Source organism: Gavialis gangeticus, unplaced genomic scaffold, assembly GCF_001723915.1.
Source record: "Gavialis gangeticus isolate Ggan-Ray unplaced genomic scaffold, GavGan_comp1, whole genome shotgun sequence".
Taxonomy (NCBI): Eukaryota; Metazoa; Chordata; order Crocodylia; family Gavialidae; genus Gavialis; species Gavialis gangeticus.
The window spans coordinates 56,438,160-56,454,834 of NW_017729030.1; the positions used below are offsets into that span (position 1 = coordinate 56,438,160).

A 16,675-nucleotide genomic window follows, 5' to 3' on the forward strand; every position below is an offset into this window, starting at 1 on the left:
ACTCACAAGGGGCACACATAAGGGTTGTATCTGGTATAGCTCAGGTAGCATAACTAGGTAATTGTCCATGTATGTAGGGTTCTGCATCCAGCAGTAGAATAACCCTGGATGGGTGAGTACTGAAAATGCCATGTAGACATCTAAAACACAGCCACTTAGATGACCAGTAAAGAACAAAATGCCACCCTAAGTGCCAGATTCTATTGCACCTATTAAGCATGTAAGTGGACTGAGGCACCTAAGTGTAATTCTGTTCCACCCTGCTTGTGTCCCTGAAAACCTGTTAATTTAAAACATGAGCAGGTCCTTTTCTTCTTCTGCTTTTTATGACTCAGTCTTAAGGGTCACATGGTGGTGTGTTACAAAATGAGTTGGTTGTTCTAATAAAATATATTGGATTTACCGAAAGAACCCTGTCTTACAAAAGGAGATGCGCAAATGGGTTTTCAGGGACTTGAGATGGGTGGAAAAGAATCACCCAGAGGTGCACTTTGCTGCCTACTAGGTGGAATGGAATCTGGCCCCAGAAGTGTTAGCTTCTCATTTCAGTTTGTGTATGAAAACCATTTGAAAATTGCCATGGAAACTATTCACATTTTCTGAAAATGGAGGCAGAAGGTGAAAAGGGTGTTATTCTTCCTTGTAGACTTCTAGGTAAACAACAAGGATGTTTCAAAACTCTGCAAGGACCTAGGGGGAATTTGTCAAGTCATTGTAGACAGGGGTGTTGCTTGTGGATGGGATCTGTTATCACTGGAAGTTGCATAATAGGCATATGGCTGGAGTTGCAGATTAGTGGAGGTCAGAGGGACTTTGCTAGCATAGAAAAATTTCTGGAAGGCAGAAAGAACACCCTGTAAAGTGTCTCCCTCTAGGTAAATGTTACAGTTAGGTCTGCAGTATTGAACCATGGTTTAACTTGGGCAGCAGGCTGGTAATAATCTCTGTCTGAGGACCATGAAGGTGGTCTGAAATTAGCTTTCTAAGCATACCTTTGGTACCCAAAGATGCAATCTGATTTTCCATATTACTGAGTACTTGACAGATCCCACTAGCCCCTGGTACATATTTATTTAAAGATGTCTTGGGTCTGATCTCCAATCCTAACAGTCATGCCCTTTGTATTTGCCAGTGCAGGGGGAGCCCTGGATCAAAATCCCAGGCTTCCCCTGAACAAGCAAGTCAAAAGTTGGGTGCCAAGCAGTTCCATGGGACACAGGACTGTCCTTGGTCTGCAGCTAACAATTAGCTGGTTGGCAGTCCTGGGTCTGTTTGAGGGCTTCCCCCAGGGAAGTTTAAACCTCGGCTCCAGTGAGGCTGCCACAGATAGGGGATTAGATGCTTCAGGCGGGGGAGACAAAGAGCTTTCCTTGCCAGGGACTTTAAACTGCAGGAATAGGGTTTAAAATTTCTGGTGAGGGAAGCCCTTTGGCTCCCCTTGCCTGTAGCCTCTGATCCCTTGTGCCTGGCAATCCCACCTGAGTTGTGATGCAGTTGGCTTAAAATCTCTAGCAGAGGAATCCCTTTGGCTTCCCAGCACAGGAGAATTTTGGCAGGGATTTACACTTTGCCCAGTTGGAGAACCAGGGCTGCCTTGGGTTGCTGCCAGCAAGATTGTCAGCACTGCCTGTTGGATATCTGGAGCTGTCCAGCACTGATTCCAACAATCACCTGATCGTTGGGCATCTGCCCAAACAACCCTGGTGTGTGAACATGCCACATATTCAATTTAAGGCATCATACAAACCAGCCATAATAGTGTTCTACATCACATGCGGATTTTTTTTATGGCTGGTTTGCCATTTTATTGTGTCTTAAATTGGGTGCACATGTGGCATATATGGCATGAGTAACCTGTTAATTGCTGCATACATATAACATGTAGACGGGCCCACTGACTTGTTTTTCAAAAATACTGTCCCTTCCATGTCATATAGGAATTGATGGGCACCCACATATCCTGTAGAATTCTAGTGTTATGTATCTACCTTATACACAAGAGGAATGAAAAGGGCTGTATTTAGGCTCAGAGTAGTGAAAATGAGAGGAGAACAATAAAAGGCTGAAAATAGGATCATATTGACACGACTGGATTCTGTTGTCTGATTGCATTTGGCTTGTCTCTTGGTTATAGTACAGAACTGTATGCAAAATCTCTCACTTAGAAACCTGCTGTGTATTTGTCATTCTCCTTTGGCATGCTCTGAGTCCATAAATTAATGAATGGATTAAAGTAATACAATACTTTCAGCTCTCAATGATGTAATATTCACATAATGTAGAGGAAAGATGTATTCATTTACCTTTGGCTGGAATGCTAAACTCTCTCAAAATAAAGAGCACTCTATATATAAATGACAAGAGCTGTACCTAAACCACTTAATTTGGTGCCAGCACTTAAACCTCATTCTTTTCCAGTGAATGAATCCAGGACTGTTTGACTTCAGTGGATTTATAACACTCTCTGTGATCAAACATATCAGACTGAAACTGCCTATCCAAAATGTGCAATTATTTTATGTTATGTGGCATGCTGGGTAGGTGCAGCCCAGTCCTTTAGAGCAGCATTTCTCAACCCATGGGCCATGACCCAAAAGTGGGTCTCAAGAATATATGAAAGGGTCACAAACAAATTTTAAAAAATGGATTCTTCTTTAAAGGAGAAAAACTTGGGAACCCGTGTCTTTTCCCTTGCAGGCTGGCAGAGTTCCAGGCTGCAGGGGGCTGCTTGAGGTCCCCCCATGCCCCACACATACTGCCTGTGCCCCACACATCTACCCCCTACCCCACACACTAGGGTCTGGAGCTTGGGGCCTGGGGGGCAGTGGGTCAGGGTGAGGGGCACTGGGTCGGGACTGGCCATGGATGTTTACAAATGGGTCCTGGTACAAAGAAGGTTGAGAGCCACTGCTTTAGCGGCATGTGTGTTATGAGCCTCAGTTCTGTAGTAGGCATAATGCAGTACTGACTGCTGCAGGCTCTGAGACCACCATATTCTAATTCATTCAAACTGATGTGATTGGGCTGCTGGCCTCCACAATTTGATGTCAGGGGACATCACACTTCACTGATATTGAAAACATTTAAAGATCACTTGTTCATCACAAAGTCTGTGAAAGCATATTGTCTCCTATGGATGTATTTCTGTGCCTCTGCATGGGAGAGATGGGTTGTTATCTCCAGCTGTTTCAGAGTTTTAATTCAAGCTTGCACATTTAGCTCTGAAGGATTCTGGCTCAGTCCAGGATGTCAGCCTAAAGGGTGGCCATCACATAAGCTTCTTTCTGACTGAAGTGCACGCACATCATTGCCATGTCCCCTGCATCACATCTCACAGGCATACTTTCATTCATGTCCCATACAGTGTTTGGTGTAAAGAGAAAGCTAAGGCAATATTTGCCAACTGTGTCACCATGCAAATTTTACAGAGTACTTCTACTCCATCATTCTAGAAATGCTGTAGTATTTTCAGAAACCAAGTGGACAAGGTGCAGTGCAACTGCTAAGTGAGAAGGGGGCCCTGACCCAAACATCTTGTAATCTGAAAAGACAGAATAGGTGCTGTTTATCATCTCATTTCTACCAACAGAATAGGTAGTTTAGTCATGTTCTTATAGGACTCCTCTGACAGAACCAGGAGCTGAACCAAAGTTTCCTGAGTCTTAGAGTTTTGTTTTAATCACAAAACCGTTCTTCCTCTCAAGCAGTTTGTCAAGAGGGACTTTCAAAAGGGCACAATCTGGAAGCAGTTCTGCTTCTCTCATAATATGTCTCAGCGAACCAAAATATTAGTCTTTCACATTTCTTTGTTCCAAAGGACACCATATGGCCTTACCGTATAGATACCACAACACATTAATACATAAGTCTCAGAAAGCTCCTAAAGCACAGGTAGTTTCAGATATTTCCAAGACCTTGGTTATTTCTCATCTTCTGTTAACAGGAATTAACTCCATAAGATTTGTCTTAAACCAAAAATTCAACAAAGAGGATTTCCTTGGGTGTCCATCCCTTTTTAGGATATGTTAATAGTTATGGTATCCATCTTTAACTAGAGTTATTTCTGATGCAGCATACCCAGGAAAATAAATTTCAACTTGCAGCTTAGAAGGTTGAATTCTGGATTGTTTCAGTTAGGGTGTTAAATATGTTTCCAAAATGGGAACTTTTTGTTTTGTGTGTGTGTGTGTGTGTGTGTTTCTTTTTGGGGGACAAGAGATAATGAGAAGGGGGAAAAAAGAGGAAAAAAAACTACCCATGAAAAAATAAATTGCAAAAGCCATAATGCCAGTAGCAGCCTTGAAATAAAGACTCCTGTGTGTGTTGACTATGATTTTAACTTTAATTTCCATTTTCTGTTTCTCATTCTCAGCAGTAGCTGCATCCAGCGATCAGAGCCAGATTCCTATAATTGCTGTGTCTGTAACAGTGGGAGTTATTCTTCTGGCCGTTGTTATTGGTTTCCTTCTCAGTGGAAGGTAAGAGAAGCAGCTGTGTGCTTATAGTTTTCCAACTTCAGTAATTTTTATGTTGCCAGCTGATAGGCACAATTCAGAACAGGGCAGAAAGTGAGCGAATGCTGTCATGTCATCTAGTATAGTATGTGGATGTGCTTGCTGAAATATCTGTGTGAATCTGCTGAAATCACAACTAAACATGCTTTGCTTGTAGATGCCATTTGCTTTGCAATGATTTCCATTTTCCTGTACACAAACCCTCTTTCCTTACTAAGACTTCATTTGCACAAGAGTGTTTTCTCATTCCTTTAACAATAGAGAGAATTGATTTGTATGGACAAAAGGCCTCTTGATGCATTGGGGCATTCAGCACCTTTATATAGAGTTGTTCTCATCAGAACAAAAGGCCAGACCCTGAAGTTCTTACTCAGACTGTGCTCAGATTTCACGTATAATCTTTTCTCAGGCAAACTCTGTGACCTCAGTAAAAGGGGTGAAATCCTGGCCCAGGGGCAAAACATCAGTAAGGTCTAGATATCAGTCCATGTGGTCAGAATTTGTCCCATAAAAAGTTAAATACGAGTAAATTCAGCAGCTAACTACTGTTTCATAAAAGAACATTCTCAAGTCCAAATTCAGAATACATATGAGTTAAAGCAGACAAAAAGTCATATTGACATTAATGTCTTGAATTGACTTCTCATGGTTTGATGAATGCTTAAGAACCTGCCTGAATCAGCCCTATGGTCCTTGATAACTCCACATAGAAGTTTTTGGTACAAGGACAATGAGCTTGGAAAAAGCTGGTACTAAATTTGCTGAGTATCAGTACATAGGAATACCAGACATTTGTTCAGATACTACCAAGAGGGAATGAAATACCCTTTTTAATGAACACCTATCAAAGTGTAGTGTAATTTATTTTAATAGCACCTGTCAATTTTTTTCAGTCTTCCTGGCAAAGTAACTCAAAACATTATTTTAGTGTCCATAGTTTTACTGGATTTATTTTCAAAAGAAACTAGAATGTTTTTTTCTTGCAATCTACATATCTTGTATATGCTGTCTGCCATGTATATTCAGTTCAGATGTTTAAACCGGATTGATTTTAAAAAAGAACACTTGCAAGATATTGACAGAATAGTTGCAAAGATGCTGAGTGCATTGGCTCAGAGTATTATTACACAGAGGATATGGGTTCCTCTTTCAAAATTCAGTATGTGCTGAATCAAGTCCATATAAGCAGGTGTCTGACAGCTCTAGCATCATGCTGTTTTTTCCCCTCCTGAATCCTCTTTCATATCAAGTGACTAAGTTATTGCAGTGTTCTGTATGGAGAAACTACAGAGCACAAAAATAATGAATTAAATGCCAGCCTCCATGAGGGAGCCTTCTGTTGGCTTGGGACAGATACTTCTGGTAGCCACCACTGGCCCAAGCTCAGATTTCACTCTGACTGAAGCAGTGCAGACAAACTATTGCAGGTCCATTGGTCCTGAATGGACTCAGTAACCCAACCCATAGACTGGCTCTTTGTACACCAAATTAATTTCCTCCTGGAGTTCTGCCTCCTGCAGTTGACTCCCTGCTTTGCTTTTTCCGTCCATGCCCAGGAAGTTTCCCACCTATGTTGATATCTGCTCAACAACACACTTGGGACTGGATCTGCAGTGGACTTGGGTGCCTAAATCCAAAATCTAGGTTCTCAAAACTTTCCTCTCCTTCTGCTTCAACTGGGAGATCCTGAAATTCCTTTAGCACCCAGGTGTTGACCAGTCAAATCTGGTATGCACCTGAATTTCTGCCACTGGACATATGTGGTCCATTGTGGGACAAATTGTTCTGCAACAGGCAAACTGTCCTTACCCAGCTTCTTCTGGCTTTTCATCCAGGGAGAGCTGGAGACTAGGGCCAGCACCAGTGCTGGCCCCAACAGCTTACCTGGTGGCCTGGAGCAGCAGGGACACAGGTCAGGCAGCAGGGAGGCCTGACCAGCAGCCAGAACATTGTTCTGTATGGCTCGGCCTCCATGTATGCTGGTGCATGCTTGTTGCATGTGCATTGTGCTGCTTTTTGTGCTGGGTTTTGGGCATTTTTTTACTATTAGGAAATTCCAAGAGCAAATGTTGGTGCTGTACTGCAAACTTGCATCATGGGGCATGTTTTAACATTTTCCATGTGCAGTTTGTAATGCCACAAACCATATGCCCCTGCATGTCTGGATTTGGCCAGCAAGTCCTTAGAAAGCTCATTGGAGATATAAGAGATCTTCCTTTCTCTATAGCAGAGCAGGGATTTGAACCCAGATTTCCTTTGTCTTATGAGACAGCCTTAAACAACAGGTTATAGGGTATTCTAAGGTGGGTGTCTCCCAGACTTTTCTGATGAAGTAGTTCCATTTATGAAATTCTTAAATATTCATTGGAGCATAGAGAGTTCAGAATGACTTCTGTAACAAGGTGGCCAAGGGACTTACCAGACACAGTGGAGTACCAGTGTTGGCTCTAATGAATATGTGTTAAAAAATGTGGAACAGCTTCCATTGGAAAAAGGCACCTCACAATAAACTGGAACCCACTTTCTCTTAGGAGGCAGGAGATCTGGGTTCAAGTCAGGCAGAAAAAGGATTTGGAGCAGAATCTCTTACATTGTAGATGAGGGGTCTAACCACTGGGCTGTTCAATATGTGAATGGGGGGCCCTCCTCCTGGCTGTCTTGTACAAGAAGTGGCTGACCTGACTTGAAGTCTGATACCACAAGAAGGTCCAAGACTGTGAACTTGTGTGAAGGGAGATGTCTCCTGGTTTCTCAGAGCCATGCAACCAGCCTCCTGACAGGATGAAGCTTAAGCTCTGTCCTCTCCTGCTTAGGTGGTTCCCTGCCCACTTTGTTAAACATATTCTGAGGTGGCTCATTCGATAGGGAGCTGATGTATTTAACTCATGGCTGTGGATCCACCTGGGCAGAAGGACACCTAAGAGGTAGTCGCTGGAGAAATGAGCCTGAGTTCCCTTTGTCAATCTAGTGTTTGGCCCCTATAACTTCCAGCAGGGCACAGAGACTACCAGTTCCTCAGCCGTCCCATTCAACCAGCTTTTCCTCAGTGCCTACAGGAGTCTTTTCCAACTGTAACAGAGTAGTGGAGTCTTGGCAAGAGTCAGGCACATGTTGTGGAGCTCCCTTTTGTGACTTAAATTCTCATTTGGGCAGCCTTTCTTCTTTGCATTCAGGTTTAAAGTCCTGAGTGATCCTCAAGTCCAGTGGTTTCAGTATTTAGCCATCCTTCATCTCACTCTCCTTTGTCCTACTGAGCTTTCCAGGATGTGTTTACTCTTTGCCATATTCCTTCCATATGTTTATAAAAGCTCTTTACATTACCCATATCTCTAGCTTTACTATCCTCTTCTCAAAGGACAAAGAAGGTAGCTGTAACATTGTGAAAGGCCTTTTGTGGCATCAGTCTCAAGGAAACAGAAGATCTGGCAGGGTACTCTGGTTTCTTCACATTTACCCTGCTATTGAAAGGAGAACCCCCTGAAGCCAACAAGCACAGAGGTCCAGATTTTCAGATGGCTACTGCTTTTTGGCTCCCAGCTCGAGACACCTGAAAGGGATCCTGTTTTCAGAGGGTGGGAGCTCAGCACTGATGAAAATTGGTCTCTGTGTTACTATAAGCCAGGGATCCCCAGACAGAAGAACTAGAGACACTCATTTTGACAATCGCCTAAAGGGAAGTCTCAGTGGTTAAGAAGGAGACAACCTCTGGCCTTTTCCATAGGTTATCAGTGTCTACCTGTCTTTCCTAGAAATGGTCCAGGAACTGCAAAGAGTTAAAACCCACAGGGTTAGAACCTCAACTGGCATAAAGTCCTGAAGCCATTCCACCAGTGTTGATGCAGCTATAACTATTTATGCTAGGTGGGGGTAGACTACTGTAGTTTTCTGGTCCCTACATTGAATGTTCCAGTACAGAAGAGAATAATGAACTGGGCCACTTTTTCCAACCTTTAGGCTAGGTAGATTCTGTTTTAAACAAAATTATTGCACAGGCCTGATAGAGAACACTATGAGCTGAACCTTGGTTTGCTAAGTATTACTTTTGTTGCATGTTCAGCCCCTGGATCAAGGGAAGACCTGTCCCTCAGCTGTAAATACTGTAGAAGCAGTGAGCTTTTGTAACCATCGCAAGTTCAGATCCATCATTGGAAAAAAAACTGCTTCAGAACTGCAGGGCATGTTCAGCAGCATCTTTTCCTTGTGAATTTTAAAGCCTGGATGCTGTTTTGAGTGTCTCTTGAGAACATAAAATAAAGCCAAACCCAGAAACCCTGAAGCTGGCAGCCAATTTTGAAATTAAACAAAACAAAAATTTTTAAAAAGCACTGCTGTTTTTAAGAGGCGTAAATGTGCTAAAATATGTCACTCATGCTGCTTTGCTTTGGATATGATTTCAAGACAATTCATGGAGTGACTATCATGCTGTGACATTACTAGGATGATAAATATATTCCAAGTCATGGTATAATCCCTTTTAGAACCAGTTACTTTAAGCATCTGTAAGGCTCTCTGTTCTGTCTCTGGAATGTGGACACTTTCCAATGCCTGGCACTGAGGGGGTTAAATTCCTGTTCCAATGCCCTCTCTTCGATATTTTTAGCAAAACAGACAGTTTGAACTCTAGGATCTCATCCAACTGGAAGCACCACTCCTCTCCAAGCCATACAAACTGCATAAGGCTGTGATTTCCCTCCCACTACTTTAGGACTCAAAGGGGAAAAGATCAACCTACAGAAAAAACAAGGAGGGAAGAAACCCTTTCCATACTAGAAGGAGAAAGGAAAAGAGAGTGAGCACACACAGCTGGGGCACAGGACTGATCATGCAAATGAGCTCCTTTCCTCTGGCTCTCTACTGTTTCCAGTTCATGATCTTGTCCACACTCCCTATCTGCAGCTGGAGAGGTCATACAAAATACACAGATAGCCAAGCAGCTGCCAGATGGAGTGTCTTTGCATTTGGCTTTCCAGCCAGCCAGGCTAAACCAGAAATGTAAAGAGAGCACCTTGGAATACCAGGCATGGGGGAGAACAGGAAAGGGAGCTCTGCAGCAGTCTGGAGAAAGGGGCTTGAATAATACCCTGGTAGCAGTTTCAGGCTTAGAGAGGGGAGGTGGCCTCCTATGATGAATAGGAAATAGCATCTTATATAGCTGCAGAATCCAGGATTTTGCAGCGCTCTGGATTCTCTTTTCTGTTGGAAGTCTCCACCTCTCTTCCTGTTTGCCTTCATGCATCTCTGCAGCTTCTCTCTTCTTTCTGGTGAATGTAAATAACAGCTTGGCATTTCCCATTGGCAGGCAGCCCTAAACCAAAGGTCAGCTGAACGTTAGTCATAGTGGCATTTCCACACACCAGCGTCCATCTGTGGAAACACAGTTTGTTCCTGAAGCTGGAGGTTCTTGGGAATTTGAAACTAAATGTGTTTTACCCTAAACAATTAAGCTGTATTTCAGACCTGATTTACTTGCAAATGCTCAAGGAGACTTTCATTGTAAATGCAATGTCCTCCAATGAGGTCATGAAGCTCCTGAGCAAAATAGTGCCTAATTATTTTAATCATTTGCTCTTTTATTTATATAACGTGGCACAAAATAATAATATATCAGCAATTACATATGAATTGGGACAGAAAGTTAGAGGAACCTGTTAAATCAAACCTTTGTTATCTCAGTTAGAAGGAAACATAGCTCAGAAAAAAATCTATTGTTAGGCACAAGGAGTAGCTTCAGTCATACCCACTTGTTATTCTCCCATTTCTTATTGCTATACACACTAGTCAAAAGCATTTTGCCAGCACTGTTGGTGGTATATTTTGCTTTCCTGGCTAGGTTTGAATTGGATACTGCCTGTATCCTACTTACTGGCTGAAATGTATGCAGCACAAAAAACCAAAAAGCCAAGAAAAATAAATTGGAGGTTCTCAGAATCCTCCAAAGATCCATATTAGTGCATGCCATTACCAGCACTGCAGAGGTCTGTGCAGCCCCATGCAAGCCATTTTTTGCCAGTAGGAACAGATTGCTGTAAATGTCTGCCCCCCTGTTGGATTCCTGTTGTGTTGTGGCACCAGCTGCTGGCTTGGGCTTTTTGTGGCATAACTGTATCGGCTAGCAGTGTGAAAAGATCACATCCTTTAGCAGACAGAACTCTTGCCGCTGCCTCCCTCCTCTTCCCACCATCTGGATATAGCTATGCCAACAGAAGAGCAGTTGTGGCAAGCTTTGCTTTCATCGTTTTGGGAGATGTTCTGTGGAGGCCAGCATATGCCATGGCTCTAATAAAGGGGTTGTGCTGGCAGATGTGCCAGCAGAGCTACTACTGCAGCAGCCCTGGAATAGGAACATTCTGAGGCCATTGTTGTCTTCAGATATTCCTGTATAATTGGTCTGGCAGAGGTGTACAGTGAAGGCACTTCAACTGCTAAGGTTCTTTGGACACTTGCATGTGATAGGTCATACTAGATACGCTACCTGGCTTCATCCCTGGGGCTGCACTGTATACCTCCAGCTACAGGCCATGAGATGGGGTGGGCCACCCAGGCCATAGCCCAACCAACTTTTAGCACATTAATTTAGCTATCTATGCAGTTAAAAAACAAGCTATACAGTTTTAACCGGAATGACAATTGTACATTAGTGGGTTATATAAATTAATGTGCTAAAAGTTAGTTGGGCCATGGCCTAGGTGGCCCACCCCATTCCACAGCCTATGCCTCCTGCTGTCCCCATACTATCATGCTACCATGAAACCTCCTCTTTCTGGTACGCCCCTACCTCCTGGGCAAGAGGCCAAGAGTCATCTTGATCATCTGCTCTGGGATGGCTCATCACCTCTCTTCTTTCCCATGAGGGGCTTATGTTGCAGAGGGAAGCAGGGGTGGCAAGAAGCAGGAAGCAATTCATAGACCAATCTGCTATTTTGCTCTCTTGGTTTCTGTTATTCTTTCCTGCCTCTCTAGCCATTCCACTGACCAGTCTCAGACTCTGGCCCACTTACCTCCTTGCTGATAGGGAAGAGGCTATTTAGCCATCCTTGCTGCTACCTTCTCCTCATTAGCCTTAAACTCACAAAGGGGAGCAAAGGCAGTGGCAGCAGGACCCCTTGCTTTATCCCAGAAGGAGAAAGCACAGTCCTGATGAGTGGACTACAACTCCATCAGCAATACAAAAGGGAGTGAAATGCACCATATCCCTGTATATATAGTAATTTATTGCACATTTTATGACAGGGCCCAACTTTTATTTACACCAAAGCTCCTTTACCAATTTTAGGAGGCCTTAAAGTATGTCTGAAGAGATTTTTGTCTCCTATAGTTTTATAGCATAATAGGATTAACAAAGGGATGGGACATTATTTCCTACAGTAATAGCAATGTTAAGCCAATATGGAACATGTTTTGAAATGCCATTCTAAATAACTGAAATGTGTGCTGAGGCTATGTTTTTTTTTAATCTAATGACCCATTATTTATGACCTTGACATTTGAGGTCATCTTTAACAGAACCAAAGGGAGCCTTTTTATGCATCCTAGAGGGAACAAATTTCTGGAAACAATGGAAAGCGCCACTTTCCTTTAATCATACGTTCATAGAAATTCTGTCCGGCAAGGAATCACCCTTCAAAAGACAAAACAAAAAAGAGTTTTGCCACCGGCATATTGGCAATTAGAGGCTGCTATACTAGGCCATCCAAGAGAGACTTTGGCTGATTCAGGCTTCTTGAATAGTAGTCCTATAGTGGCAGTGGGGTTCTCTCTGGACATAAATATGTGAATCTTTTTTTTTTTTTAAGTGACATTTGTAAATCAGAGTGGATTTGGATGAATAGGGAGTATGTCACAGATCACCTGAACTGATCTTGGGATTAGAAAATTTGATTTCTAGTATGGGCCAAACCTTAAAATAATCCAGTTTTCTTGTCATTTCCCTAGGAAACAGGGGATACTGTGGAAGCATCTGCATCTGCCACTTTTAAGTGGGCTAAGCCTAAAATCACCATTTTTAAGGTGCCTTAAGGGCGCATGTCTACACATGTGTGCCCTTAATGCATCTTAAAAAGGGCAATTTAAAGCTATGTGAACCTAACTTTGATACCTGAATAAAGCAGGTATCAAATTTAGATACGTATAGCTAAGTTGCATTAGTGCACGTGTAGATGCACTAATGCTTAATAACATGCTGTGCATCATTGGACACACACCACCTTAATGCGCATTAGTGCATCTGCATATGTCCTAATGCAACTTAGCTATTCATGCCTAAATTTAATGCACCTTAATGCTCATTAGCGCACCGACATGTAGATGTGTGCCTAAATTGGGCTGGGAGGGGCTCTCTAACCAAAGGTGCATTAAGTTTAAGCGCACATAAATACATGTGTGGACACGCCCAGTTTGTAAATAATGTTCTTCATAAGAAAAATATTTTCATGGCATGAGTCATTATTTTGTTAGTTGTGGTATTTAAAGGACTCCTTTATCTCTACATATCTCTACTTATCTCTACATTCCTGCTTGCTTTTCCCAGGACTTCACCTCCAGTAATTTAACATTGTTTTATGGTCCAATATTGTACATGTCATTCCTAAAGTACACCTGATGACACGAAGGATTTTGTGGGAAAATCTTTACCAAGTCAAGATTCACATCAACCAGCAGCAGGAAAGGACCAGCCCTGCCTCCATTTAAGTCAGTGAAAGCAGGATCAAGTTTGATCCAGCCACCATGGCTAGGGACAGACATTCAGAAAGCCGGAGCCTGAATTGATTCAACCTTTGCAGGTTAGTTTAACCTACCTAGGCTGAACTGGTTTGTAACAGGACAAACATTCACTCTCGACTTCACGGAAGCTGTGCTGGGGGGTGAGGGGTGGCCAACCCAGGAGTTATTCCTCCTCCCTCTAGCAAGGGGACAGACAGAGAGAGAGTACTGTGCTGACAACAGGCCAGACCTGGCTGCCAGTCTCCACTGGGAAGGAAACTAACTCTCCTTCCTGCCCTCCTCTGCCTCAGGGGCCATGGTGCCACATGCTGTAGAAGTAGTGGGGAGCAACCAGCAGACCTCGCTCAGATCCCTGCTGGTGGCAGAGGAAGGGGGGAATTAAACACCTCTCTGGCCAGACTCCTGCACCTGCTTGTTCTTGCTTGGGCTGGGAAGTAGAGGGGCAGGGCCAGCCTGGGTGGGCTGGAGCAGAGAGCCCCTCCAGCCCAGAGAGCATGCTGGGATGCTGGGGGTGTCTGGTTTACCTTAAACCAGCAAGGGGTCTGGGACAGACATTCCATAAAGCGGTTTTTATCCAAATCAGCTAAGTCTGATACTACTTTCAACCAAGGTCAACTCAAACCAGTTTCAGCCATTTTCACACTGGTTTATGTGCACTGAATGTCTGCTCTGTTACAGGTTTAAACCAATTTCTGATCACTTAAACCAGTTTATGTGTAATGTCTCTCCCTAGCCCATGGCATCTTTAATTGTGTCCTTAAAAACAGTCTTCACCGTAATGACCACTCAACCTTTTGACAGTTTTCTCTCTCTCCAGTAGTATCAATATAATGAAGCTGGTTCTGCTTTTTATCTAAAGCCATTGACCCAACCCTTCCAGATGAGATAAGGTCTCAATTGGTCTTATTTCAGCTTGGTCTGAGACAGGGACATGTTAACCACAATCACCATCTCTCCTGCTTAGCGACAGAGTTAGTTTTACTACCACCAACCTGTCAAACCCAACTGGTTCTGCTACCTAACAACTGAAAACAGAAAAGAACACCTTCCAGATTCAGTGGCGGTGATGTTAGGTCATCACTGAGCATTGCTATATAAGGTCTAGTCATTTATAATGGAGTCATAAAATCTTTTCTTGACTGTAGAACTGGTAAAACATGAGGGAAAAGAATACAGTTTGGGGGCTTGGGCTTCTAGTACTCTGACAAATCATATGATTGTGCATTCTAGAAATATGAGTGACAACATCATTTCAGTTGGCCTCTTACCTGGTGGGGGTGGGAACAGTTGCACTGCCTTTTGTGTTAGACATAATTAGGCATACAGTGATTTTTGTAAATCACTTCCAAAGGATCTTTTCAAATGTAGAGCCTTAGGAAGTGTTGCTTTTCTTTCTCTCTCTCTCTTACAGTCTGCATACATATCATCTACATATAATCTATGCAATCTCTTGTTCTTTTCAGTCGTTCTAAAACAGCTTGGAGACAGGTTCCAACATGTAAACTAAATAAACCATAGCAGGCTGTGCTGAGGAACTACATATAAATTGTAGGAAAATTGGAAGGCTATAAGGTACCAATAAAAAGGAGTATTAAAATGGTTGAACTAGGCATAAGTTTACAATGTATGATGTTGTTTATCTGGTGTTCAGGGTAGTAATATTATCTCAGTTGGGTCCAGGTTATAGTGCTGGACTTCTAATCTACAGATGGATTAAACTAATCACAGAGCTCAGTAAAATATTAGAAAAAATCTTCCAATAACTTCAGAATCTTTTATATTCCAATATAGGCCTATAAAGAATGCCCCCATAGGAACAGCTTATTAAAACAAGCAAACAAACCCCCCGCCCAAAACAAAGCTTTTTCTTATCATGACTGAAATCCTTAACTTACAGATCCTAAGAGCCTGAACTATATATAATAGATACTCTTATACCTGCACCTAGTCGCTATACATGGATAGTTTGTGAAAGAGGTTGGCTGCAAAGATGAATTGTGTTACCTGTCAGCTTGTAGTATGTTATCTGCAGTGGTTCCACGGTGGTTGGTATCTGTCGTATAAATAAGACAATCACCCATCCCATCTGTAGATGAATTACTAGGTTGGAAGCAACAGGAACTGTGGAAAGACTGACCCTCCCGCCCTCCTCACTGCAAGCATTGTTCAGCACAGTGAGCATTGTGCTGAGAGATCATGAAAGTCCATGGGTGCTGAATAGCTCTGCCACCCAACAAAACAAATTAGCCTGCATCTACACATACAATTAGCACATAGAGGTAAACTCCGGCACAGTTCAGGCTGAAGTTTATTGCTCCTGGGCTCAGCATTTACCAGTGCTCCTAGGACTGCAGCACATTGAGCTGGGGCGGAGCAGCCCTGGCTGGCAGGGGCACAGGGGGTTCAGCCTGCCAGCCTGGGGTTGCTCTGCCATGGTTTAACATGCTTCAGAGGGGCTGGCTGGGGCATGAAGGTGCTATACTGTGGGGCTAGCTGGTAGGCAGTCCCTGCACTGTAGCATCTGTGTGCCCCAGCCAGCCCCTGTCACCATCTACACATGCATTTCAGCGCACATAACTACACTGTAAGATAGTACTTGTCCTGAACAGTACTGTCCTACAGCAGAGTTAATTAACTTAGTGTGCTCTTATATGGGCTCACATGTAGATGGTGATGTTTAATCACAAAGCTAATTAGTCTGATCTGCAGTAAAGCACACATGGAGATGCACCCAAATGCATTTACATTGTATCTGATTCTGGTTAGGCTACTTCTGGGATTCTGCAGTAGATCTTGGTTTTGTGTAGAGTCCTGGACATTCATTCCCAATATGTGGTTGCTTTAAATGTGCCTGTTTATTAATGAGGCACACTTGAGTCACTGGTTTGTAAGTAAGCATACTCTTGGAGCAATTTTCTTAGTTTGTTATCTGCCCAATACAATTTGCATGTAAAATTGCAACCTGGGATCTAGCACTTGCTCTGGGGACTGCATATGTGTTTTACATTAAGCAAGTCATTGGATAAAACACAGTAACAATCCTGGGAGCAGGGACTTCCTTTTTCTCAGGGGACTGCCATAACCACAAGGCTACAAACTCATGTTTCATCTTCCGTGCTCTCTTTCCAGCCTGTGACTCTTGCATTCCTTTCTGCACAGTGCTTCCCTGGAAAGGTGGAAGATATTCCCCCCCGAGTCTATAGCCTGGTAGTTGCCATGCTTTCTTGGGAAGTGGGAGGTGTGGCTTTGAACACTATCAGGCTGAGGAGAGCCTAGTACCCAGGTTTTCCATTTCCTGAATGACTGCTCTAACCACTAGGATGTTATGTTAAAGGTGAGCAGCTTTCCCAGTCCTGGTCATGTTCTTAAATGAAAATTGTTATGGTTTCTGCTGAACTCAGTCCTGTCACTATATTAGATTTCATAGATTTCATAGACAT

The 16,675-nt window shown here is 43.0% G+C and overlaps 1 protein-coding gene across 7 annotated transcripts in view; it reads left to right on the forward strand.

Annotated features, from left to right (window-relative positions):
- The window catches only part of EPHA5 (EPH receptor A5), a 369,106-nt gene that overhangs the window by 281,125 nt on the left and 71,306 nt on the right, over positions 1–16,675 (forward strand). For 5 of the 7 annotated variants that reach the window (XM_019522270.1, XM_019522269.1, XM_019522273.1 and 2 more), the window contains one exon: positions 4,373–4,478. In XM_019522270.1, the coding sequence (XP_019377815.1) occupies positions 4,373–4,478 (106 nt within the window). The remainder of the gene's footprint in view (positions 1–4,372; positions 4,479–16,675) is intronic. The other 2 variants (XM_019522268.1, XM_019522272.1) reach the window with 1 other exon arrangement.